The sequence below is a fragment of the Culex pipiens genome, unplaced genomic scaffold (genome assembly GCF_016801865.2).
Source record: "Culex pipiens pallens isolate TS unplaced genomic scaffold, TS_CPP_V2 Cpp_Un0019, whole genome shotgun sequence".
NCBI classification, from domain to species: domain Eukaryota; kingdom Metazoa; phylum Arthropoda; class Insecta; order Diptera; family Culicidae; genus Culex; species Culex pipiens.
This window is the reverse complement of record NW_026292836.1, coordinates 40,915-63,252: the sequence shown is the minus strand read 5'-3', so window position 1 is coordinate 63,252 and position 22,338 is coordinate 40,915. Positions and strand designations below refer to the sequence as shown.

The following is a 22,338-nucleotide window of genomic DNA, read 5'->3' as shown; positions in this document are numbered from 1 at the left end:
TTGAATTTAATACAGAATATTTTATAGTGATGATGAAATTTCTTCGAAAATGATCAACGGCTTCACCTTAAACTTGAGGTTCGGGTACGGGTACAGCCTGTACACGGCAGAGTTTAGGTTTGCTTGTACACGTGCACACGCGGTGCTGGTGTTTGATCGAGTACAGAAAACAGAGAACGCGGTGCACGGGGATCACTGGCTGTGAACAATAATATCACAAATTTAAACCTAATTTGGAACCCGATTGTATTTACATACATAAAAAAAAATCTTTATTGTATGGAACGTGGTCTTGGGTCTGAACGTAATTTTTGAACAACCTCTTTGTTTTGTTAATGAGCGTTCTTTTAATACGTAATGAAAAAATCTGATTTTTGGACCCCCTCCCTCCTAATCTAATCTAATCTAATCTAACCCTAGCGCAGCCAGTCTTTCGAGGGCATCCTGGAAAATGCCTTAGGTTGATTAACGCCTAGCATCCTCTTGTCATTATTAACAATTGCAGTGCCCCAATGCAATAAATTGCTTTGAAACATCACAAAAGTTAAAGCGGCCAGGCCAACTGCGTAAAGTTAACCGCAAAGATGATTCGTTGAATTGGATTGAGTTTGAGCACGAATGTTCAAACAACAACACATTTCTGAATCTACATGGGAGGAAGAAACGTGGGGATCCCCCGCTCACGTTCCTGTTATAGCAATAAATCGTTGGGAGCACCATGCTAAGAAGTTTTGGTGCTCCGGGACCTCTGGGATGGGACATTGTATTTCCACAAATGCCCTGGACACTACTTGCCGTGGTTATAGCGCCACAACTCGCTCCTGATTTTTAGACCCCCTCCCTCCTCGTAAAAAAATGTCCATATCTCGGTCCATTACAAATTTAAAAAAAATGAAACACAACTTCCCACTAGAGACCCTAAATAGGGAGACTGGTCTAAGCTTGCTAATTCGATCTGGCAACGTATGTTTTGAGCTTGGCAACACTGATAAGTTTTGCTGGACGTAAAGGCAAATGCTCGTTTGGATACGTCAAACTCGTGTCTGTTTGGGTACGTCAAAATCACTTCGACCAGTCTCCCTATTTAGGATCTCTACTTCCCACCCCCTCTCTCTCAACTGCGTTACGTAATAAAAGACACTCCCTTATTAATAATTATCCCGACACCAATCCGACTTTTAATTGATTCCGACAAACTTGATTGTCAAACTCGCAAAATTTGCGCGTTCGCATGTTGTCAGAGTGCGGTGGAATGTGCGATTTCCCAGCGGTGATCCGTTTCTGACCGTAAATTTGCAACTAAAATCTCTCCCCTCCTTCAAAATGGCCCAAAACGCCGACCTCATCAAGCAGGCCATGTTCGAGGAACTGCAAAAGATCCTGAACCCGAACGGAGAAATCCGCCGCAATGCCGAGGAGAGGTTAGCCCAGCTCAAGTACACGGAAGGTAAGCGAGAGTGTCCGAAACATGGTGGAACCCTGGTGCTATAATTTTCACAATTTGGTTGTAGGATATGGCATTTATCTGGCGGAGATTACGATAAATCAAAGTTTGGACCTGGCTCTGCGGCAGCTGGCCTCCGTTATGCTGAAGCAGTACGTCGAGGATTGCTGGACCGTGGAGGAAAGTGAAGCCGAAACCGGAACAAACGGCACGCTGCTCGTGAACAATGAGGCCAAGACGGCGATTAAGACAATCCTGCCGCAGGGTTTGAATGACCCGAACAGCAAGATTCGGAGCGTTGTTGCGTACTCGATTTCGAACATTGCGTCGTACGATTGGCCAAACGACTGGCAGGAGCTGTTCGGAATCATCGTAAAATGCCTCAGCAGCGGAAACGAAAACTCCGTGCACGGTGCCATGAAGGTGCTGGTCGAGTTTACGTTGGATCTGGACGAGAAACAGATCGTGGATGTCGGTCCGATGATACTTTCGGAAGTGTACCGGATCTTCGAAGCCCAGACGGTGTACAGCGTATCAACGCGGAGTTATGCCGTTGAAATTCTGCACTCTATGCTGCGGAGCATCACCACCCACATCGAGTCCAAGCAGGAGCAGGGCAACATTTTGAACGCCGTCCTCCCGGCGTTCATGCAAAAGATGATCGAAGGGTTGACGGTTCCGAACGGACCGTACAGCAGCTTCCAGCTAAAGACTAAGATTGTCAAAGGTGAGTATTTAACTCGTAAGAAAACCCGTCCATATTCACATTGATTTGTCCTTTCAGTTCTCAAATACATGATTTCCGACATGTCCAAGTTCGCCAACCAGTATTTGGCGGCTATTCTGCCTCCGATTTGGCAGCTTCTTACTCAAATGGCCGACGTGTACATCAAGGTGATCGTGAACGAAACGGAGGAATCGCCCTTTGTGGACAACGGGGAAGGTAAGTCCCCCTTTGCATACCACCCAGTTATTACCTTATTCAAAGCAGCTTCATTCCATATTCCAGGCGATGAAAATGAAGAGTTCATTTCGATGATTTTGCAGATTTTCGAATTTCTGCACACGATCATCGAAATTAAAAAGTACAAAGGTGCCATCACGAACGTCCTCACGGATCTCATTTACATCGTCATTCTGTACATGCAAATGACGGAGGAACAGGTGCAGAGCTGGCACGAGGATCCGGAAAAGTTTGTCGAGGACGAGGACGAGCAGGGCGTGGACTTTACGATCCGAACAACCGCGCTGGATGTGCTGCTGATGCTTGGCCAAGAGTACGACCAGAAGTTGCTGGCCAGCTTCTCGGAAGCGCTGGGCAAGCACATCACCGTAGCCGATGCCGACCGGAACGCCGGCCATCCGTACTGGTGGAAGCTATACGAGGCGTCCATGCTGGCCGTGGGCTCGTTCAAGGAGATGATTGTCAAGAACGAGGACAAGTTCGATCTGGGCCAGTACATGAACCTGGTCAAAGGCATTATGGAGTATCAGGTATGTGAACAATCGAATTCCAAACATTGTTGAGATTTGTCATCTAATGCCAATGTTTCAATTGTACATTTAGCTGGCACAGGAAGAAAAAGTAAGCTATGTTTACGTTTGGAACTGCTTATTTTTGGGGAAATAGCCTGAGGCCGATTTACTTCAGATGAGTGTTAGCAATCGAGCTTTCAAATATGCAACATGGAGTTAAACTTTCTGTGCAGTTGCAGTGAAGTTTTCCATGACACTTCGAAAAGTTTAACTCCATGTTGCACGCACCTACTTTTAATTTCTCGATAGAATGATTTTTATTTTGGACTATAGTTCTTTTTCACCTCCGACTCCCCTACACAATATTTTCAAAAAAAAAAAAAGAAATATAAAAATTTAAATTACAATCCATAGTATTAACACTTAAATGAAAAAAGTATTAACATTCTACACCAGCCCAGTTGTTTTGCATTCATTACTTTTCAAAATATCCAAGCATTGAAGAGATTTTTTTCCGCCGAAAAAACACGCTTTTGCGGTGCTGTACATTGGAATTCCACAAAAAATAAAAATATTTTTAATCAATCCCAGACATGCTAAATGTGATTTTATACGCAGGAAAATGCATTTCAAATTGTTTCCAGTTTGTTAAACTTCTAATTCCTTTAAAATTTTTAAGTTTTTTGAAAAAATATTTTCTTTGCCCCCTGATTTTTCGGACCGGTTTTGAAGAAGGGCGACATAAACTTTAAAAATTATTTGGGATGGGATTTAACCCGTAAAATTGGTGCGTTTTGGTTTATGCCCGTTTTGAGCCACTGCAACTTTCAAAAATATCACGAGCTTATAGTTCTGTCGCAACTAATCAAGCATAGGGCATCTGCAGCGCTGCACCCGGCACATGAAAACCGAGATCAAATTTGCCACCTTGAAAAAACTCCGTCATCCCCACCGCTAGGCTAGGAAATTTGCCACCGAAACAAGCCCACCGCGGGGGGCAAACATGGATTTTTATCATTTTTTGCTCTCGTTTACCTTCAAAATCAATAATTATGTGTTGATTCATGCCTGGAAATGCTAAAAGTTTAATAAACTTTTTAATCCTATTGAAAATTTCAAAGAATTTATTTTTTTGAAAATGTCGAAAATTAAACAATTTGCTACCCGAGTTGATTCCCACCAAATTTGCTCTCGAGTTCGCCCCCGAGTCTCCTATCGCGCGTAGCAAAGCAGGAATCAAATTTGATCTCAAGTTCATCCGTAGAAGAAAAATATGTGTCGGTACCTGTCGGGTACTCATTTTCTGGTACCCGACAAGTACCGGCAAGCCGGGGGCAAAATTTTGAATGCGTGTTTCGTAGATTTTTGTATGTCTGCTCTGGTGTAAATTCATAAATTCCAAAATTCCAAAATTTAAAAATTTTAAAATTTGGAAATTCAAAATTTCAATAATTCAAAAATACAAAAATTCCACCAAAAATTTAAAAATTCTAAAATACCCAAAATCTAAAATTCAGAAATACAAAAATTAAAAAACAAAAAATGCGTTAAAAATGCTTTATTTTTTTATTCCTTTTAATTTAAAAAAATAGATTTCTTTATTTTTTCCTTTTTTTTTATTTTTTTTAAATTTTTTTTATTTATTTAAGCCCTTATTAAGGCCTTAATTTCTAGAATCTTTTTTAATGATTTTTTATTTTTTTATTTTTTCTTAATCTATATATACACTCAAACCCCGATGATTTGACACCAACTGTTGTCAAACGAACGGGGTCACTTTTTAGTTTGACACCCCTTTTACACGGAGTTCACAAACACAACCAAACGTTTGTTTTGATAGTGTGCGTGAGCGCCGTGTAAAAAGTGACAGTTCGTCACTTTTTAGTTTGACTTTGATCAACCAGCGGGGTACAAACTAAAAAAGTGTCAAACGAAAAAGTGACCAACCACCGGTAGAGACCCTAAATAGGGAGACTGGTCTAAGCTTGCTAATTCGATCTGGCAACGTATGTTTTGAGCTTGGCAACACTGATAAGTTTTGCTGGACGTAAAGGCAAATGCTCGTTTGGATACGTCAAACTCGTGTCTGTTTGGGTACGTCAAAATCACTTCGACCAGTCTCCCTATTTAGGATCTCTAACCACCGGGGGTTGAGTGTACACTCAACCCACTTTTTCGTTTGACACTTTTTTAGTTTGTACCCCGTTGGTTGGTCAAAGTCAAACTAAAAAGTGACGAACTGTCACTTTTTACACGGCGCTCACGCACACTATCAAAACAAACGTTTGGTAGTATGTGTGAACTCCGTGTAAAAGGGGTGTCAAACTAAAAAGTGACCCCGTTCGTTTGACAATAGTTGGTGTCAAACCAACGGGGTTTGAGTGTATTAGGGTGTTTCATCCAAACAAAAAAGCTCTCAGAATCAGGCAAACCGAGGTTCCCATAGGGACTCTCATGCCAAATATCAGCCCATTTGGTTGAGAATTGGCCTGTCCCCAGCGGTTCAAAGTTTACATGTAAATTACCATGGGAAATTTTGAATTTTCGTTCATTCGCTCCTACAGGTCTGGGGACAACATGGATTCACTCGGAATAAAGACAGGTGTGTAGGGGATGGTCCAATGAACAAATTCCAGAAGGAATTAGGGTTGTCCATTCTGTCCCCAAGGTGCGCATTGGATCGACGTCCGGTGTCTCCAGAATCAACGATTCACCCTTCAAATGTACGCATTGTCCTTAGTATGCTATGACGGCTAGCTGAAAATTACGACGCCCCATGTCAGACGGTGAACACGTGGCAGAGCATTCACTCAAGTTTTGGCTCAGAAACATACTTTAAAGTAATAAAATTGTAATTTGTGATGTTTCTGTAACAATTTGAACTATTCCAAATAACGTAACATGATGATTTTGTGATAATAATGCAATCGATGCTTCCCCACGTGTTCACCGTCTGACATGGGGCGTCGTAAGGAGGGAGGGGTTGTGTCCTTAAAGTGGGGTGGGAGCTTATCCATAATTTAATAATATAAACTTGCAATATAATATATATGCAATTCTGTTTCACCTGCAAATGTATGAAAAGACTATTTATTATAAACAATCAACTATTGAAAAACATGAAAAGTCATAAAAATCGACGTATATCATTTCAATACCATACAATTACCTAAATTTGTATCAAAAAAACATTTAAAAAGCAAAAAAATAATTTGGCCGCCTGTTTGTATGGAGATGGCCCATAGTGCCGCGGTGGGGTTGACGTCGGGTGCTAATTTGATTTGCTTCGATGTTTGCTACCCGCGCTGGAGATGCACTTATATTTGGGATTCGGGCTTAGTACACCATGCCCGCATCATGCCCGCAAAATTCGACATTTTTTTTTTTTTGCATCCTAATCTTATGCTAACTGGATAGGAATCGCAGCAAGCTTAGTACAACAAAGCACGTGGGTTTGGTAAAAAGAAGCCCTTTTGTTTGCGTTTTTCTGCAATACATAAGGTGACAAGACTCTTGCAAACGTGTCAGGTTCTTCAAACAGTTTATAATCATAACAATGACTATTCATAAGTTGACTATTCAGCAGCGTTAAAACAACAAATCCCATTTTGCCCTCCCCCTTTGTAGGCCTCCCCGTACCTGCTGGGTCGGTGCCTGTGGATCATCAGCCGGTACTGCGACTGCAACCTGTTCGACCAGCAAACGCTGCTGCAGGTGGTGAACATCATCATCAACAGCATGTCGCTGGACAAGCCGGTGGTGCTGCGACTGACCGCGGCCCGGTCCATCTACGGCTTTTGCACAATCCTGCGCGAGTGCAACGACGAACGGAAGCTGTGCCTGGTGCCGAAGCTGGAGCAGTTCTTCGAGTGTCTGATGCCGCTGTTCAGCCAGTCCCAGAACACGGTGCAGAGTTTGCTGCTGGAGACGCTGACGGCGATCATCGCGTACGATCCGAACGTGACGGCGTCAATTTCCAGCAAGGTCGTGTCGCTGACGATCGCAATGTTTTTAAAGTATCACGACGATCGCGTCATTCTGGAGTCGGTGCAGGACATTTTGAAAATCCTCGCCCAGAATCCGTTCTGCTTGGTTCCGCTGCAGGAGAAGATTATTCCGACGTTGGTCAGCATTTTGAGTTCGGAGGGCGAGCAAACGGCCACGATGCACGACATTGCGCTGGACATTCTGGGCACGGTCGTCAAGTATTCGCGCGGACCGTTGAGCAGCTGTATGGTCGAGAGTGCCTTCCCGGCCGCGGTCCATTGCATTTTGCGAACGGAAGACGCCTCGGTTATGCAATCCGGCGGGGAGTGCTTGCGGGCTTTTCTGACCGTTGACGCCGAACAGATCTGCGGGTACAAGAACGGTGAAGGGTTAAACTACATCATGGAAGTTACGACGATGCTGTTGAATCCGATCAACACCGAATCGACGGCGGCGTTCATCGGTCGGCTAGTCGTGGTCATCATCACAAAGGTGGGAAATCTGCTAGGAGAAAACGTTGACCTGCTGCTGAAGGCGGTTCTCAGCAAGATGCAGCTGGTTCAGTCGCTGCACGTGATCATGAGTTTGGTCATCATCTTTGCCCATCTCATTATTGTCCAGATGGACGCGGTGCTTAACTTTTTGAGCACCGTCCCGGGTCCAACTGGCGAACCGGCAATGTCGTTCGTGTTTGCCAACTGGCTCAGCCGGCAGCACATGTTCTACGGAGCGTACGAGCGCAAGGTCTGCACGATGGCACTTTGCAAGTTGTTCGAGTACGGAGTGACCACAAAGGATGAACGGATCACGAATGTCATGATCAAGGAAGCGGTCGTCAATGTGCAGCAGGGCAGGCGAACCCGATCGGCCACCGCGAGCGCTCAACAGGAGTGGGTCGATGTTCCGATTCTGTTGAAGATCTTCAAGCTGCTGCTCAACGAACTGAGCAATTTGAAGGAGTCGAAAGAGGCGCTCGAACAAAACGGGTCGGAATCGGACGAATCTGACAGCGAATCTGCGGAACCAAAGGGCGCAACTAACCTGTCGGCGATGATGCTTTTCGATGATGATGACGAGGAGGACGACGATCAGCAGATGATGATGCAGGAGCTGATGCAGAACCCGATCTTCCAGTGCGACATGCAGGAATATCTGGTCAAGTTTGTGCAGAGCTTCAGCTGCGACGAACACTTTCGGGTGTTTTTGGAAAAGCTGGAAGACGCGGAAAAGCTGATCCTGAAAGGATTCGGTATCAACGTAGCATAAGTCGTAAAGTGAGTGCTTTTAACATTAAATGTTATTATCAGAAGCCAGTGAAGTCGCGTAAACGCGAATAAAATCATGTTACTCTTTGAAAAGTCTTTTTTGTTTTTGTGGGAGTAAAAGTTGAGAAACAACAATGTTATTGTTCGTATGTTTATTTTCATTCTAATCGATAAAACGGAAAATAAACGAATGCAAATGCTCGAACGAATAAAAAACTGCAAGATTCGAAACGGATCTTCTTTTTCTCCTTTCTACTGTTCCATTTTGAATGCGCGTTTCAAGGCGGCTCTTTCCAAGTTTCACCCACCTTTTTATTAATTCTTGGCCCTAGTAGTAATAGTAGTGTAGTAATTTAATGAATTCCACTCCTTAACCGCCTAGTTTTGTTGTTTTGTTTTATGTTCTGCGTTTTATGCTGTTTCTTATCCCTCTTACGTCTTAAATAAAAGTTTGACAATTCAATGGTTATGTTTTGACTGTTGTCTTCTGTTTCTCTCGCTGCCCTACCGCCACCGCCACCGCCGTCGCTCGCAATCGAAACGAAGGAACGCAAATTTCGCACCGAACAGGGAGCCCCGGACGAACGGGCGGTAGAGTTTTTGTTCTGGCGCCGCTTACTTCTTCTCTTCGTCCTTGTCCTCCGTTAAGCCCGGCATCGCCTCGTCGTCCGAGTCATCCTGGTCCTCGTCGAGGTCGTCGAACGAAAGCTTGTTGTCGTTTGCCGTTCGCAGCATATCGTCCAGCGACATTGCGTTATCGCCTTCCTCTGGAATATAAAATAAAATCGTTAGCAAGGTTCGTCTAACACAGTTACGACCATTTTTACAAACCTCTTTCATCGTCCGAACCCTCATCCTTCCACCGGTTGAAGTCAACTTTGAGCCAGTGCGGTTTGGTTTTGTCGTTCGTCAGCTTTGGCCAGTACGACGCCTTCGTGTCCGCCTTCGAGATGACGAACTCGATGCACCGGCTGGTGTTTTTGCTAATGATCTTGTCCGGGTTGATTTTGCTGTAGAAGTTGATCGTCACCTCGTGCGTCTTCTTTTCCGGCAGCCCGACGCCCTTGAAGTACATCGTGTCCTCTGTGAACCTGCAACACCGGAAACGATTAGAAAACTTGACTCTAAAAAAAACAAAAACAAAGCTCGACTCACTTGAAGTCCGGATTAGGGCACTCCACGTTCAACGTCAAGTAAAGCACGTCGTTTCGCTGGGCCCAAACAGCAGGCGGCGGGGTACTGGAAATGGAAAGACAAAAATAACAGATAATCAAAGCAACTCGTTACTAGGACGGCCTGCCTAGATTGTAGAACACATTTCCCTTTTGTAACTAATTTGCAATCACAAACAGCACAAACACAGCTTTCTAGATCATTCTGGATGTTTTCTTGTTTGTTAAAGGTTATGAACACGGTTGTCTCATGGAAACGAACAGAGGCAACTTTTGCTCGGAGCAGCCTCATCGAACCGAATAATAAAACCACCCCGCAAGAAACAAGAAGACTGCGAAGGGCGTGAACCGCCCTTTTAATCCGCCACCCAAACACAACCGGAAGCAAACCGCCCCTTTCGAGCCGATAACCCGGCGGAAACGAAGTCCGTCTCTCGCAGCAGCAGCACGCAGCAAATGCCGACTAGGATCGATAAAAATGGACGCCGCAAAAACACGCGAGTTTCGGTGTCGGTCACTAGGAGCGGCTTGCGGCCGGCGTTTTTCACACTTTTTCCCGCAAATCATACTTACACAATTTCCGTAGACATGATTAAATCTAGGGTTGCAGCAATTTCTTAACAAAGACTACCGAATTTTCCGGGATTTTCCACCAGTCCCAGCAGCAAACGAGCTCGTAACTCAACGCGTAACTTCTTCGCACTGTCTTTTTTGGGCTGAAAAGGAAAAAAAAGAGCACTTGCCGGCAGGGATGCCAGATAGGTTTTGTTTAGATATCTGCGCAAGTACACTCAAAGTAAAAAGCATCCTTTTTCCAAGTTCACCCGTCGTCACCGTCGTCACCCTTTAAAAGGGTATCGAAAATGTACTAATTTTGACATACACTGAAAACCCAACCATGGTAATTGCTACCATATTGTAGGGTTAAATTGAGAACACGCACCGACGTATTTTTGCTGAAAACATTCCGTGCTTGGATTCACTGATTAACGCAGTCAGTTTTACCTAGTTTTACTATGTCGAGAGCGGTATGGTAATTTTAACCCTCCAATATGGAGAGAATGATAATGATTTCGTAATTGCTACCATGGAATTTTGTGGAAGTACATTTTACCATATTTGCGTTTACTTCCACCAAAAAGCCACAGTTAAATTAATAAGCAGCATTTTTAGCAAATGTTCTTAAAATAACCATAGAGTTATCTAAGCCCGATCTCACGCACACTAGCTTACCATTTGTTTTTGCTGGCGTCCACAAATTTTAACCTAAAAATCCATCGTGTACGTACACGCAATACATGCGCACGTAGATAGCTCTATAGAGCTATCTAAGCCCGATCTCACACACACTAGCACACCATTTGTTTTGCTGGCTGGTACAAAATTTAACCTCACTTTTTTTCATGTACGTACACGCAATACATGCGCACGTAGATAACTCTATGGTCGGGCGTTCAGTGTACCCTTTTAAAAGTGTGACGCCAGGTGAACTTAAAAAAGGATAGAAAGTATCCTTTTTGAGGATTGCAAGTACCCTTTTGAAGGATACTTTTGATTTTTAGTGTATGGTTGATAAGTCTGTGAAGCAGCAGTGATGTCAACCATCGCGGCGCTCATTTTTGGTTCGCGGCACATAAGGCTTTCTAGGCCCAGTGAAAAAAATATAATTTAACTCAAAAATTACCAACTCCTCGTCACAGTGTCCTGATGCAAACAATGATCGAGCTGTAGCTGTCACAGCCCTGCGAAGTATGTTGGCTGACATATCGGGCAGTCAGTCAAATAAACCAGCTAGAAGTCGCTTGATAAAAAAAAAATGCTAGAAAGAGATAGGAAACCCGATGCAAACAAACGTCCAGCTGTCATGTAAACATACTTTGAATGTGTTGGTAAATTTCTGACTAGAAAGCCTTATTTTTCGTTTGTGGTGCTTTTCAGTTACGGAATTCGACAAAATGGTGTTCGAAGCAATTGTAGAACTCACCAACAGCAACATTTCTTCAGAAAATTGTATAACTTTAAAATTCATACGCAAAAAGTTACAAGAGGATTTCAGACCTCAGGACCAATGGTTCGCGATGCTTTTGTTTGCCTAACGCATTTTTGGTTGTAACTTTTTTTGTATTTGTTACGTCCGGATGTGAACCGGAAGGAAACAGCGTTGTACCAAATGTGGAGACAAAACTTTATTTGCTGCTTGACTGTTTGGTTGCCAACGACTGAATGGTGAAAAGTGTGAAGCTAGCGAACGATGTTTGCTTCGATTGGTTTCGCTAGGTTGCTGGGTTGCTAGTCCAGGGTGGTACAACAGTATTCATCAAAAATTAACACTATGTTCAGCAAAGTTGTACGATTTGGTGTGTTCTACAAGTCCTTCATACACAACTTTGTCAAATTCCGTAACTGAAAAGCACTACAAACAAAAAATGTGCCGCGAACCAAAAATGAGCGTCGCGATGGTTGACATCACTGGAACGCAGTGAATAGAGAAAGATAGAATTGCCATTAAACGTCATTTGTCAGTGTGCGTGGAACTCGCATGAAACTGAAAAAATACCCAGTGCGGCACTAGAGTTTCAGTCAGAGCTGAAAATGTCAGGGGTCCTGACGCGAAAATCGGCGACGCATACACGATTTTTTCAGATCCATTCACTGAACCGCAAAACCGTGACATAAACAACCCCGACTCAGTCGTGAGTGCCCTAGCTCACTGAGCAGCTGCAATGCGAGGCAGTAGTCGACCAACGCTCATTCGACGTTGCACGCACACACATAAAGAAACAAGTTTTTACACAAAAAGTTGGTATTTATGCGTGGAAATGTAATTTTGAACTTTAGTTGTGGTTGTTTTAAGTGTTTTGCACAGTCTAGAACCATTCAATTGTTTAAAAATAGTCAAAATAGTGTTTAGAGAGGATTTTACGAGTCAGTCATACGACACGAATTGAGTGAGTGTAGCTCATTTTTTCACGTCTCTCATTCTCCAGCAGCCGACCGGCACAAGTCAGGCGGCAGTGATTGAACGGACACAGTAGGCTTACAGTCAGATGCTAGCAGTAAACTGACATTTTGGTTTGCTTCATGTGTACGCTGGGTTGGAAACATTTTGCAGGCCTGGTTTCAGTTCCTAGATGGCGGCGAAACTCGTGCGGAATTAGCGCGAGTTTCTTCAAAGAAACACTTTGACAGCTCTGAATGCGGCACTCAGTATGGAGCTAGCCCTTAAACGAACGTACTATATGGTGCCCGTGATAAACTCGGTGCACGAATTTAGGGGCTGATTTACCGCGTGTCTTTTTGGGCAGTCCGCGCAATTGGGTCCTAAAATGAAGCTTAGATTGCTGATATTATTGTTAACAGCGATAAAGCTTATTATTCTGAGTACAATGACACTTTGTACGACCACAAAGAGTTTAAAATTGATTTTTAAATCAATTTTGAAAAATTAACCTCGCGGTCCTTTTTGACAGAAAAGCTCCTACTTGACAGCTCGTTTCAAGGGGACCATAGTTGATCCATCGATAAAATGTTGTCTAGTCAAAAAAAATTTTTGCATTAAAATGAAAAAAAGTGATCAGAAATGGTTTTTAATCGTGTTTTTTACCGTTGTACATAAAAATGGACATAGGGCTTTAGTACCCAATTTGTGCAGATCAAATCAATCGAGAAATTAAAAGTGAGAGTGTGTGCAACATGGAGTTAAACTTTCTATGAAGATGCTGTGAAGGTTACCATGACTCTTTGAAAAGTTTAACTCCATGTTGCACGCACACACTCTCACTTTTAATTTCTCGATAGAGTTATCTACGTGCGCATGTATTGCGTATACGTACACGAAAAAGATTGAGGTTAAATTTTGTCCGGCCAGCAAAATCAAATGGTGCGCTAGTGTGAGTACGCGAAACGTCATAAAGCTCTATCGAGAAATTAAAAGTGAGAGTGTGTGCAACATGGAGTTAAACTTTCTGTGAAGTTGCTGTGAAGATTACCATGGCACTTTGAAAAGTTTAACTCCATGTTGCACGCACACACTCTCACTTTTAATTTCTCGATATCTTGAAAGGCTTAGTAAAGATAAGACAGAATTTCTTGCACTCAAGTACAGATGAGCAAATGGTCACGCCTGGCATCAGGGACGACTGACAAGTTCGCTTCTGTCAAAGATTCGCCATTTTAGCACGGGCTGTTCGTCCGTCACAATTTTTCCATCGTGATTGTGTCGCAAGCGCAAGTTGCGAGCAAGGTATTGTTACTTAACTTATTGGAAAAAAAATAATTCTGGAAAACAATGTGTTCTTGCATTGAAAAGTTTCTAATCGGTGGCTTTATTCTTGCAGGGACAGTCAACGAAAATATGCTTCGCTCTGCCGCCGGTCAACTTTTCGGTGTCCTCCGCGGCACCGTCGGATTGACCACGAGCCGTCTCGGAACGGCCGGAGTGGTCCGTCACTCGCACAGCGAAGAGAGCGCCGAGGACTTTGACTCCCGCTATGAGGCGTACTTTAACCGCCCGGACATTGATCACTGGGAGGCCCGCAAGGCAATGAACGACCTGCTCGGCATGGATCTGATTCCGGACCCGAAGATTATGAACGCCGCCCTGAAGGCGTGTCGTCGGCTGAACGATTACGCGCTGGCCATCCGCTTCCTGGAGGGCTGCAAGGACAAGTGCGGCAACAAGGTCAACGAAATCTACCCGTACCTGCTGCAGGAGGTCCGACCGACGCTGACCGAACTCGGAATCGATACCCCGGAGGAGCTGGGCTACGACCAGCCCGAGTTGGCCCTCAAGTCCGTCTTCGACACCCACTAAGAAGGGGGAGGTGGGACGTTGTTGTATGGTCGCGCCGCCGGTCAAATTTTGTGTTAAGAATAAAGTGCGTACGGTTTAGATCCGGAATTTGCAGAAATTGGTAATGGCGCGGTTATGTAATCATCATTCGTATGTCGTCGTCACTCTGTGCGAGGGGCAGACGGCGAAAAATCAGTAATAAAGCGATGGATAGTTCGAAAATGTTTGGCTTTGCTTTTGTTTCTTGTTCGAGATTGAGAAAACCAAACTAGGAAATAAAATCAAAGGAATCTTTCCTTTGTTCAACAAAGAATAGAAAAGTAATCCTAGCAGGCTCACTCAAGGGTTACATGTTCGTCTCCAAAACGACTCTCCGAACAATGCATACAATCCAGATTTCCAGATTTGGTTACTTCTTCGTCTAAGCAGCAATCTTTATTTAAAATTCAGGTAATTTTGCTTATTTTGCAAATTCTGTTTAAATTTACAAGAAGAAATCGTTACTAATATAGCTATACAAATGTTATCAAAGAATAAATAAACCTAAGTAGTTAAATTAATGAATTCCACGGAAAATTTCACAGCAACTGGACAGAAAGTTTAACTCGATGCTGCTTATTTCTGGAGTTTTTTTGAAAAGGTCCTATAAATCAAATTTTCATTTTTTGCTTTTTGGGTGTTTTTGAATACCCCTGACTCAAGGCGGTTCTAAAAACACCCAAAAAGCAAAAATTGAAAATTTGGTTTATTGGACCTTTTCAAAAAAACTCCAGATTTGACATTTCGTTTACGTATGTCAAAAATACCTTTCGCTACCCTACAATCAGATGAAAACTGTCACGGCACGAGTTGATTGAAGATTGAAAGAGTGCGAGGTTGTGGTCGTGGAAGTCAAATTCATATTTGCTAGTGACAGTGCAAAAGAAAACGCAGAAGGCTTAGCTTTGAGGTATTTTTGTTCAGTTTGTTTTGCAGCTGTTACCACATTCTATCGTGCGTTCATTTTTCTCCTCAACAAATGTTTCTCCGCAACCGCAGCTCGCCCTCTGGTTTGATAAGGAACGTTTTTCAACGCGATCATAAAAGCAGACTCCCGCCGGCCACCGGAAGCAGTCTGATCGGCCGCACCATGGCGAACGAAACGGTTAACAAATTTGACCTCCCCAAACGTTATCAAGGGTCGACAAAAAGTGTTTGGTGAGTAACTCCAGGAGGTTGTGCTTGGTTTGGAGGCTTCTTTTCTAAATACTGAGATTCTTGTTTACTTGCTCTAGGGTTGAGTACATTCAGCTGGCGGCGCAATACAAACCGCTGAATCTGGGCCAGGGCTTTCCGGATTATCACGCGCCAAAGTATGCGACGGATGCGCTGGCTGCGGCCGCCAACAGCGAGGATCCGCTGGCCAATCAGTACACGCGAGGATTTGGCCACCCCAGGTTGGTCCAAGCGTTGAGCAGACTGTACTCGCAGCTGGTTGGACGGAACATTGATCCGATGACCGAGGTGCTGGTTACGGTGGGAGCTTATGAGGCGCTCTACGCTACGATTCAAGGCCACGTAGACGAAGGGGACGAAGTCATCATCATTGAGCCCTTCTTCGACTGCTACGAACCGATGGTGCGAGCGGCCGGCGGAGTCCCGCGCTTTATCCCGCTGAAACCGGTAAGCCAAGCGGCGTTGCGTAACACACTTCTTGTTGATAACAAACTCCTTATCTCACTCATCTCAGAGAACGACCGAGGGAGTAATTTCCTCCGCCGATTGGGTTCTGGACAACAAGGAGCTGGAAGCGCTGTTCAACGAGCGGACCAAGATGATCCTCATCAACACGCCTCACAATCCGCTCGGCAAAGTCATGAGCCGCGACGAACTGGACGTTGTGGCGAAGCTGTGCCAAAAGTGGAACGTGCTGTGCGTTTCCGACGAGGTCTACGAACACATGGTATTCGAACCTTACGAGCACATTCGAATCTGCACGCTGCCGGGGATGTGGGACCGGACCATTACGATCGGTTCCGCCGGTAAAACCTTCTCGCTGACCGGGTGGAAAATCGGCTGGGCTTACGGACCGGCTTCGCTGCTCCGGAACCTTCAGATGGTGCATCAGAACAGTGTTTACACGTGCGCCACCCCCATTCAAGAAGCGATTGCCGTAGGATTCGAAACGGAGCTGAAACGCCTCAACAGTCCCGAGTGTTACTTCAAGAGCATTTCCGGCGAGCTGATGGCCAAGCGGGACTACATGGCATCGTTCCTGGCGAACGTCGGAATGAATCCGACCGTGCCGCAGGGCGGATACTTTATGGTGGCCGATTGGTCTGCGCTGGCCGCAAAGGTGGACCTTTCCCAGGAAACGGACGCCCGCAAGGATTATCGGTTCACCAAGTGGATGACAAAGACCGTGGGGCTGCAGGGAATTCCGCCGTCTGCGTTTTACAGCGAACCGAACAAGCATTTGGGGGAGGACTTTGTGCGGTACTGCTTCTTCAAGAAGGACGAAAATCTCCAGAAGGCGGAGACCATTCTGAACAATTGGAAAAATGGGGGAAAGTGAGATGTTTTTTTGTGTTTTATATTTTTTTAAACACTGCGGATTTATTTACCACTAAAATGCATTTTGGGAGCGTTCTTTCTTTCGCAAAAATTTGTTACGTAATAAAAGAATGCTCCCTTTCCCTGGAAAAAATTTAAGGGAAGTAAAAACAATAAACGAATTGTGATTTGAGCAACTTAGTGTTTTAATATGAAGCTATTTATCAAAAGAAAAAAACTTATTCATGTTTAGTAACGTACACTGCCCATGTCCGGAGATGGCTGCGGGACCTTAGCCGGCTACGGAGATGGTAGAATATGTACCAAGATAAACAAATTTATCCACCACTTTGCATCTTTTCTGGTCTATTTCCATTTCCGACACGCCACGCGCTCCAGATACTTGGTATTGGCTCTTAGAGTTGGTTCAAGAGGGCATCGCCTTGCTACTGTTTCCATCTAAAGTTACAAAGCTTCAGATATATTAGTAGCTATTCGCATGCTTGCTTTGGCTCTATCCGGCGTGGCACGAATCAGTCTAATAAGCTTCGCCGTAAAGCCTTGTTCTAGGCCGCCTTTGAACATGGTGTCGATCCAAATCCCAAAATAAAATTCCCTGACTTTTCCCTGACCTCTCCAGACCACCATTTTTTTTTATTTTCTATTTTTTACTAACATATTGTTTGTAGTGTTTTTATGGTTTCATGCATTTTATTTTTTGAATATTGGAAATTCATGATATTTAAAAACTTCAATGACTATTTTATTTTAATTTTTTTCTAACGATGGATTCTGCAAAAGCTTAAAAACTTTTTTTTATTTTGTCAATTATTTTTTTTCTTATCGAACATCCAAAATGAGCAACCATAAAAATTTCCTATGTTTTCTTATTTGGTGATGTCATTTAAAATGTTGCCCTTTACCAAAAATCTAGAGTTTTTTTAATAGGTCTTATAAAAATAGAAAACACAATAGCTTATAAGACCTTTTTAAAAAACAACTCTAGAAATAATTAATAATTAAAATTGTTGCAAATTTCAAATTGCGATTAGTTGATTTCACTTCATTTCCCAAAGGAAATTTAAAGTTAAAAAAATCAATTGAAAATTTTAATTAAAGTAAGAAGTTATGTTTAATTTTAAAATTGTTGCCTTTTGCCGAATTTTTAAACGAATTAGGCCGATGCTATTTTTGATTGTGTTTCTATTAAAATCAACTAATAGTTTTGGAGACAAAAACTTGAAATAAATATGTAATTTTGCAGAACCTTTTTCAACAATGTTTGTATTTAAAGTAAACGGTTTTCTGATTATTTGAAGATAACATCTTCTTAGATAATTATACAAAATAATATTTTTGCTATAAAATTTAAAAAAAAGTTTTCTGCCTTGACCAGAGCCTACAGACGATCATTCACAAGATCAATACATTTTATTAAAATAAAAACAAATAAAAGCTCGAGCTTTTCAAAAAGTCATTATTTATCAAACATAGACATTTGGGTGTTTTGGAATAGATTACAAATTTAAGCTCGATCTGACCACGGGAACTTTTCCTTGTAAGCCCTTGAATGTTGTTTAGGAAAAATATGTAAAATGTAGTTGTTCAATTCCTATGAAATCTCAGATGCTGGATCTTAATTAAAGTTGAAACAACTTTCCGAAGAGACCATAATTTATAAATTCTTGAACTCTCAAATTCCTCCATTCAGGGTTGTTACGGAGAAAGCGAAAAAAAAATCCGCGCCACCCCAATCCGCGCAAAATCCGCGTCATTTTAAGAAAAATAATTTTGCGACAAACATACAAAAGAGTTTTATAATAAATTCAATTTTGTAATCTCAGAAGGCAGAATCAAGAAACGCTGAAAATACCAAAATACAACTAGAGGGAAAGGCAAAACAAACATTTGCGCAAAAAACAAAATAAAAAATTTCAACATTTAGAAATTAAGATCAAAAACTGAATCAAATCTAAATAAAGAAAAATAATAAAATTTTAAAATTGTAATAAATCCTCGATCTTGAGATTTTAAATTTAAGATACAGTTCATACTCGATGATCTTACCAAAGCGTCACTTAGAAAAATCGAAGCAAATTTTCCTACATCTTCTTCTCAAAATTTCTCTAACCGAAAAAATAACTCCAAAAATACTTCAAATTTTATCAAGTTTTCTAAGATGGTAACAAGAATGGCAGCATTCAAGAACCTAGGAATTTAAGAATTTAAGAATTTAAGAATTTAAGAATTTAAGAATTTAAGAATTTAAGAATTTAAGAATTTAAGAATTTAAGAATTTAAGAATTTAAGAATTTAAGAATTTAAGAATTTAAGAATTTAAGAATTTAAGAATTTAAGAATTTAAGAATTTAAGAATTTAAGAATTTAAGAATTTAAGAATTTAAGAATTTAAGAATTTAAGAATTTAAGAATTTAAGAATTTAAGAATTTAAGAATTTAAGAATTTAAGAATTTAAGAATTTAAGAATTTAAGAATTTAAGAATTTAAGAATTTAAGAATTTAAGAATTTAAGAATTTAAGAATTTAAGAATTTAAGAATTTAAGAATTTAAGAATTTAGGAATTTAAGAATTTAAGAATTTAAGAATTTAAGAATTTAAGAATTTAAGAATTTAAGAATTTAAGAATTTAAGAATTTAAGAATTTAAGAATTTAAGAATTTAAGAATTTAAGAATTTAAGAATTTAAGAATTTAAGAATTTAAGAATTTAAGAATTTAAGAATTTAAGAATTTAAGAATTTAAGAATTTAAGAATTTAAGAATTTAAGAATTTAAGAATTTAAGAATTTAAGAATTTAAGAATTTAAGAATTTAAGAATTTAAGAATTTAAGAATTTAAGAATTTAAGAATTTAAGAATTCAAGAATTTAAGAATTTAAGAATTTAAGAATTTAAGAATTTAAGAATTTAAGAATTTAAGAATTTAAGAATTTAAGAATTTAAGAATTTAAGAATTTAAGAATTTAAGAATTTAAGAATTTAAGAATTTAAGAATTTAAGAATTTAAGAATTTAAGAATTTAAGAATTTAAGAATTTAAGAATTTAAGAATTTAAGAATTTAAGAATTTAAGAATTTAAGAATTTAAGAATTTAAGAATTTAAGAATTTAAGAATTTAAGAATTTAAGAATTTAAGAATTTAAGAATTTAAGAATTTAAGAATTTAAGAATTTAAGAATTTAAGAATTTAAGAATTTAAGAATTTAAGAATTTAAGAATTTAAGAATTTAAGAATTTAAGAATTTAAGAATTTAAGAATTTAAGAATTTATGAATTTAAGAATTTAAGAATTTAAGAATTTAAGAATTTAAGAATTTGAAAAAATAAGAAATCAACAATTCCAAAATATCAGAAATTCAGAATTTTCAAAATTTAGAATCTTTATTAGAGTTTAACAAAAATGACTTTTTGGCGGGCATTCAGGGGTTTGTTCCGGTGGGCATACTGAGCCCAAATCCCAAATATGAGCTTGATTGGACGTAAAAGGAGCTGGCGCTTCGCCCTTCAATTTTAAATGGGATTTAACCCATAAAACAAGATTTTTTTCAAATATGTCACTTTTTGAGGCATTTTGACCACTAAAGTGTTTATTTTCAACATCACTGGCGAGTTTGGAGCATCCTGGAGCTCGGTACAGACCTTCAAAGTTTAGCATTTTTTCGAAAAATTGGTCCCAGCAAAATCGAGGTGCGATGCATATCTTTTTAGCCGGGGACGATTTTTTGAAAAATTATCAAACTTTGAAGGTCTGTACCGAGCTTCAGGATGCTCCAAACTTCAATGTTACATATACCAAAAGATGCGCAAGGATCTGGCCTACACACAATGTGGCAAAGTTTGGCCGGGAATACATTCAAATACATCATCAAGGGCGAATTTTCAAAAAGAAATGAAATTTTGTAGTAATATTTTTAAGATCATCGAAATTCCCTGACCCAGCTTAAAATTCCCTGACTTTCCCTGACTTTTCCAGGTCAAATAAAATTCCCTGACAATTCCAGGTTTTCCCTGACTTTTCCAGAAATCGACACCATGTTGAAGTCGATAAACAAAATGGTGTGTTTGCATGTTATTCCCTCGGAATCTGTCACTGATTGCTTCCGGAACAAATCCTTCCAACCGCCGACCCAGCTCAATTTATATTGCTCAGTTTTTAAGTTTCTACATTTGTAGAATTATCTTCTAGCATTTTACCAAAGATATTAACTTACTGTCAGCGGTTAATAAATGGCATTCTTTTAGTCTATTTCCAAATAACTTGATAAATCGACGGATTCCAGCCGCTATTGCTTCCAAAACAGCTGGATCCCGGAGATTTCCAGCAAAATGTCTAACGTTATGCAAACATACCTTTTTTTTAAACACACGTCCAACAATCCCAACTTCATTGCACTAGTCGTTGTACCAGTCCAGGAACAACAGCGTAAGCGACATCACAATTAGAAAGAACAGAACCCACACCCGAAGACCGGCATTCCGTTGGATTGCCTGCTTGATTTGCTCGTTTGCGTCCTTGACGTTTTCGGTTGTCCCCACGACGATGTTGGCGATCCGGTCAATGTCAGTCTTTTGCAGCGAAATCTACAAAAATTAAGCTGTGAAAGCTTTCTTCCCGGAAGGACGTTTGCAGTGACGCTTACCTTTTCGGTGAAAATCTCCTGAAGATGGGCGATATCGACGACATTTTTCTCGATTTGCTCAACCTCTTCCGACAGGCCCTTTAGCTCGTTGTACAGCTGGACATTCTCCGACTCGAATATCTGTAAAGGAAGCAAATTAACCAGTTTGACTATAAATTATCAAAATACCCAACGAACCTGAATATCTTCCGGGCTAAGCTCCTCCTCGTCCTCTAGGAACGAACTGCTGTTGGCCAGTTCTTCGTCCTGCGAGATCACCTTCGCTCGCGACCCCTCCAAGTACTCGGAAAACTCGTCCGTATCGTCATCCGTTTGCGCAGGTGTCCGCCTCCCACCGTTCTCTTTCCTATGTTTGTCTTGTCCATTTCTGACGTCCAGCGGGGACGACAACTTGGACAGCGCACTCGACCGGGACCGGTTGTCGGCGTCCAGTTTAAGGAATTTATAAGTCTCCAGCTCGCGCTGGATCCGGAACTGTTTCTGCTCGTTGGCAATGTGGTGCACGGCACTCATGTACGCGGACAGGGCATCGATGACCAGGTCCATAAATTCCGTCATTTGCTTGCTGCGTTTTGCCGTGCGACATTCCGTCTTAAAGTCGTTCAACATGTTTGTGCATATCCGGATGATATTTTCCGACTCCCGATCGATCACGTCCCGCTCCTCGTCGGTCATTTGGGCGGAACTCTTCAAGTGGTAGGCAAATTGCATGTAGGCAGCCCGATTTTCCACCAGCAAATTTTTAAGCTGGGTAATTTGGAAGCGAATTTTCTTGGCCTTCTCCGAAAATTCATTGTTTGGCTTTTTTGATAATATTCGTGACTTTTCCAACACTGGGAACGTATTGGCCGATGATTTTAGACGCACGGTTTTCACTGACGCTTTAAATAACGATGTAATATCCATTTTAACACGATTTTAATGCATTATTCTAAAACTGGTTCCAACTTTTACTGAAGAAAACGACACATCATCGAATGTTGTGACACAGAAGCAACAAAAACTTTT

The 22,338-nt window shown here is 41.3% G+C and overlaps 5 protein-coding genes across 11 annotated transcripts; 3 read left to right on the top strand and 2 right to left on the bottom strand.

The window, feature by feature from the left end:
- The first annotated feature begins 1,213 nt into the window (after positions 1–1,213).
- On the top strand, positions 1,214–8,265 carry LOC120429726 (importin-9-like). Of its 4 annotated transcripts, none has more exons than XM_039594774.1 (6): positions 1,214–1,447; positions 1,512–2,171; positions 2,229–2,387; positions 2,454–2,938; positions 3,012–3,029; positions 6,548–8,265. In XM_039594774.1, exons 1-6 carry the CDS (start codon positions 1,324–1,326, stop codon positions 8,171–8,173), a joined length of 3,072 nt encoding a protein of 1,023 aa, XP_039450708.1. In that variant the 5' UTR covers positions 1,214–1,323; the 3' UTR covers positions 8,174–8,265. The 4 variants fall into 4 exon arrangements, with proteins under 4 accessions (XP_039450708.1, XP_039450706.1, XP_039450709.1 ...); XM_039594772.2 differs by having other exon boundaries at positions 2,436–2,938; XM_039594775.1 differs by lacking the exon at positions 3,012–3,029.
- Positions 8,266–8,309: 44 nt separating this feature from the next.
- On the bottom strand, positions 8,310–10,060 carry LOC120429730 (uncharacterized protein CG16817-like). Its single transcript, XM_039594782.1, has 4 exons — positions 9,918–10,060; positions 9,328–9,411; positions 9,004–9,263; positions 8,310–8,939 (listed from the first exon to the last, which is right to left on the bottom strand). Exons 1-4 carry the CDS (start codon positions 9,932–9,934, stop codon positions 8,788–8,790), a joined length of 513 nt encoding a protein of 170 aa, XP_039450716.1. The 5' UTR covers positions 9,935–10,060; the 3' UTR covers positions 8,310–8,787.
- On the bottom strand, positions 9,939–22,331 carry LOC120429729 (syntaxin-18-like). 2 transcript variants are annotated; one of them, XM_052711427.1, is made up of 4 exons: positions 21,508–22,331; positions 21,331–21,450; positions 21,041–21,271; positions 9,939–10,060 (listed from the first exon to the last, which is right to left on the bottom strand). In XM_052711427.1, exons 1-3 carry the CDS (start codon positions 22,234–22,236, stop codon positions 21,083–21,085), a joined length of 1,038 nt encoding a protein of 345 aa, XP_052567387.1. In that variant the 5' UTR covers positions 22,237–22,331; the 3' UTR covers positions 9,939–10,060; positions 21,041–21,082. The 2 variants fall into 2 exon arrangements, with proteins under 2 accessions (XP_052567387.1, XP_039450713.1); XM_039594779.2 differs by lacking the exon at positions 9,939–10,060 and having other exon boundaries at positions 21,020–21,271.
- On the top strand, positions 13,434–14,362 carry LOC120429731 (cytochrome c oxidase subunit 5A, mitochondrial-like). The gene is made up of 2 exons (XM_039594783.1): positions 13,434–13,587; positions 13,682–14,362. The coding sequence occupies exon 2, from the start codon at positions 13,699–13,701 to the stop codon at positions 14,155–14,157; it is 459 nt and encodes a 152-aa protein (XP_039450717.1). The 5' UTR covers positions 13,434–13,587; positions 13,682–13,698; the 3' UTR covers positions 14,158–14,362.
- Positions 14,572–16,865, top strand: LOC120429727 (kynurenine aminotransferase). Of its 3 annotated transcripts, none has more exons than XM_039594778.2 (4): positions 14,572–14,586; positions 15,175–15,333; positions 15,411–15,798; positions 15,866–16,865. In XM_039594778.2, the coding sequence occupies exons 2-4, from the start codon at positions 15,266–15,268 to the stop codon at positions 16,688–16,690; spliced, it is 1,281 nt and encodes a 426-aa protein (XP_039450712.1). In that variant the 5' UTR covers positions 14,572–14,586; positions 15,175–15,265; the 3' UTR covers positions 16,691–16,865. The 3 variants fall into 3 exon arrangements, with proteins under 3 accessions (XP_039450712.1, XP_039450711.1, XP_039450710.1); XM_039594777.1 differs by lacking the exon at positions 14,572–14,586 and adding an exon at positions 14,946–15,085; XM_039594776.1 differs by lacking the exon at positions 14,572–14,586 and having other exon boundaries at positions 15,092–15,333.
- Positions 22,332–22,338: the final 7 nt, after the last annotated feature.

Excerpts from the sequence above, each read along its gene's own strand:
- LOC120429726 (XM_039594772.2), top strand. The coding sequence starts at position 1,324 with ATGGCCCAAAACGCCGACCTCATCAAGCAGGCCATGTTCGAGGAACTG. Across the intron at positions 1,448-1,511 it reads CCAGCTCAAGTACACGGAAG|GATATGGCATTTATCTGGCG; the intron begins GTAAGCGAGAGT and ends ATTTGGTTGTAG. Across the intron at positions 2,388-2,435 it reads CTTTGTGGACAACGGGGAAG|CTTCATTCCATATTCCAGGC; the intron begins GTAAGTCCCCCT and ends TATTCAAAGCAG.
- LOC120429730 (XM_039594782.1), bottom strand. Across the intron at positions 9,264-9,327 it reads TGCCCTAATCCGGACTTCAA|GTTCACAGAGGACACGATGT; the intron begins GTGAGTCGAGCT and ends CCGGTGTTGCAG. Across the intron at positions 8,940-9,003 it reads GGGTTCGGACGATGAAAGAG|AGGAAGGCGATAACGCAATG; the intron begins GTTTGTAAAAAT and ends TTTATATTCCAG.
- LOC120429731 (XM_039594783.1), top strand. The coding sequence starts at position 13,699 with ATGCTTCGCTCTGCCGCCGGTCAACTTTTCGGTGTCCTCCGCGGCACC.
- LOC120429727 (XM_039594776.1), top strand. The coding sequence starts at position 15,155 with ATGTTTCTCCGCAACCGCAGCTCGCCCTCTGGTTTGATAAGGAACGTT. Across the intron at positions 15,334-15,410 it reads GGGTCGACAAAAAGTGTTTG|GGTTGAGTACATTCAGCTGG; the intron begins GTGAGTAACTCC and ends TACTTGCTCTAG. Across the intron at positions 15,799-15,865 it reads GCTTTATCCCGCTGAAACCG|AGAACGACCGAGGGAGTAAT; the intron begins GTAAGCCAAGCG and ends CACTCATCTCAG.
- LOC120429729 (XM_052711427.1), bottom strand. The coding sequence starts at position 22,236 with ATGGATATTACATCGTTATTTAAAGCGTCAGTGAAAACCGTGCGTCTA. Across the intron at positions 21,451-21,507 it reads TTAGCCCGGAAGATATTCAG|ATATTCGAGTCGGAGAATGT; the intron begins GTTCGTTGGGTA and ends CTTCCTTTACAG. Across the intron at positions 21,272-21,330 it reads AGGAGATTTTCACCGAAAAG|ATTTCGCTGCAAAAGACTGA; the intron begins GTAAGCGTCACT and ends TAATTTTTGTAG.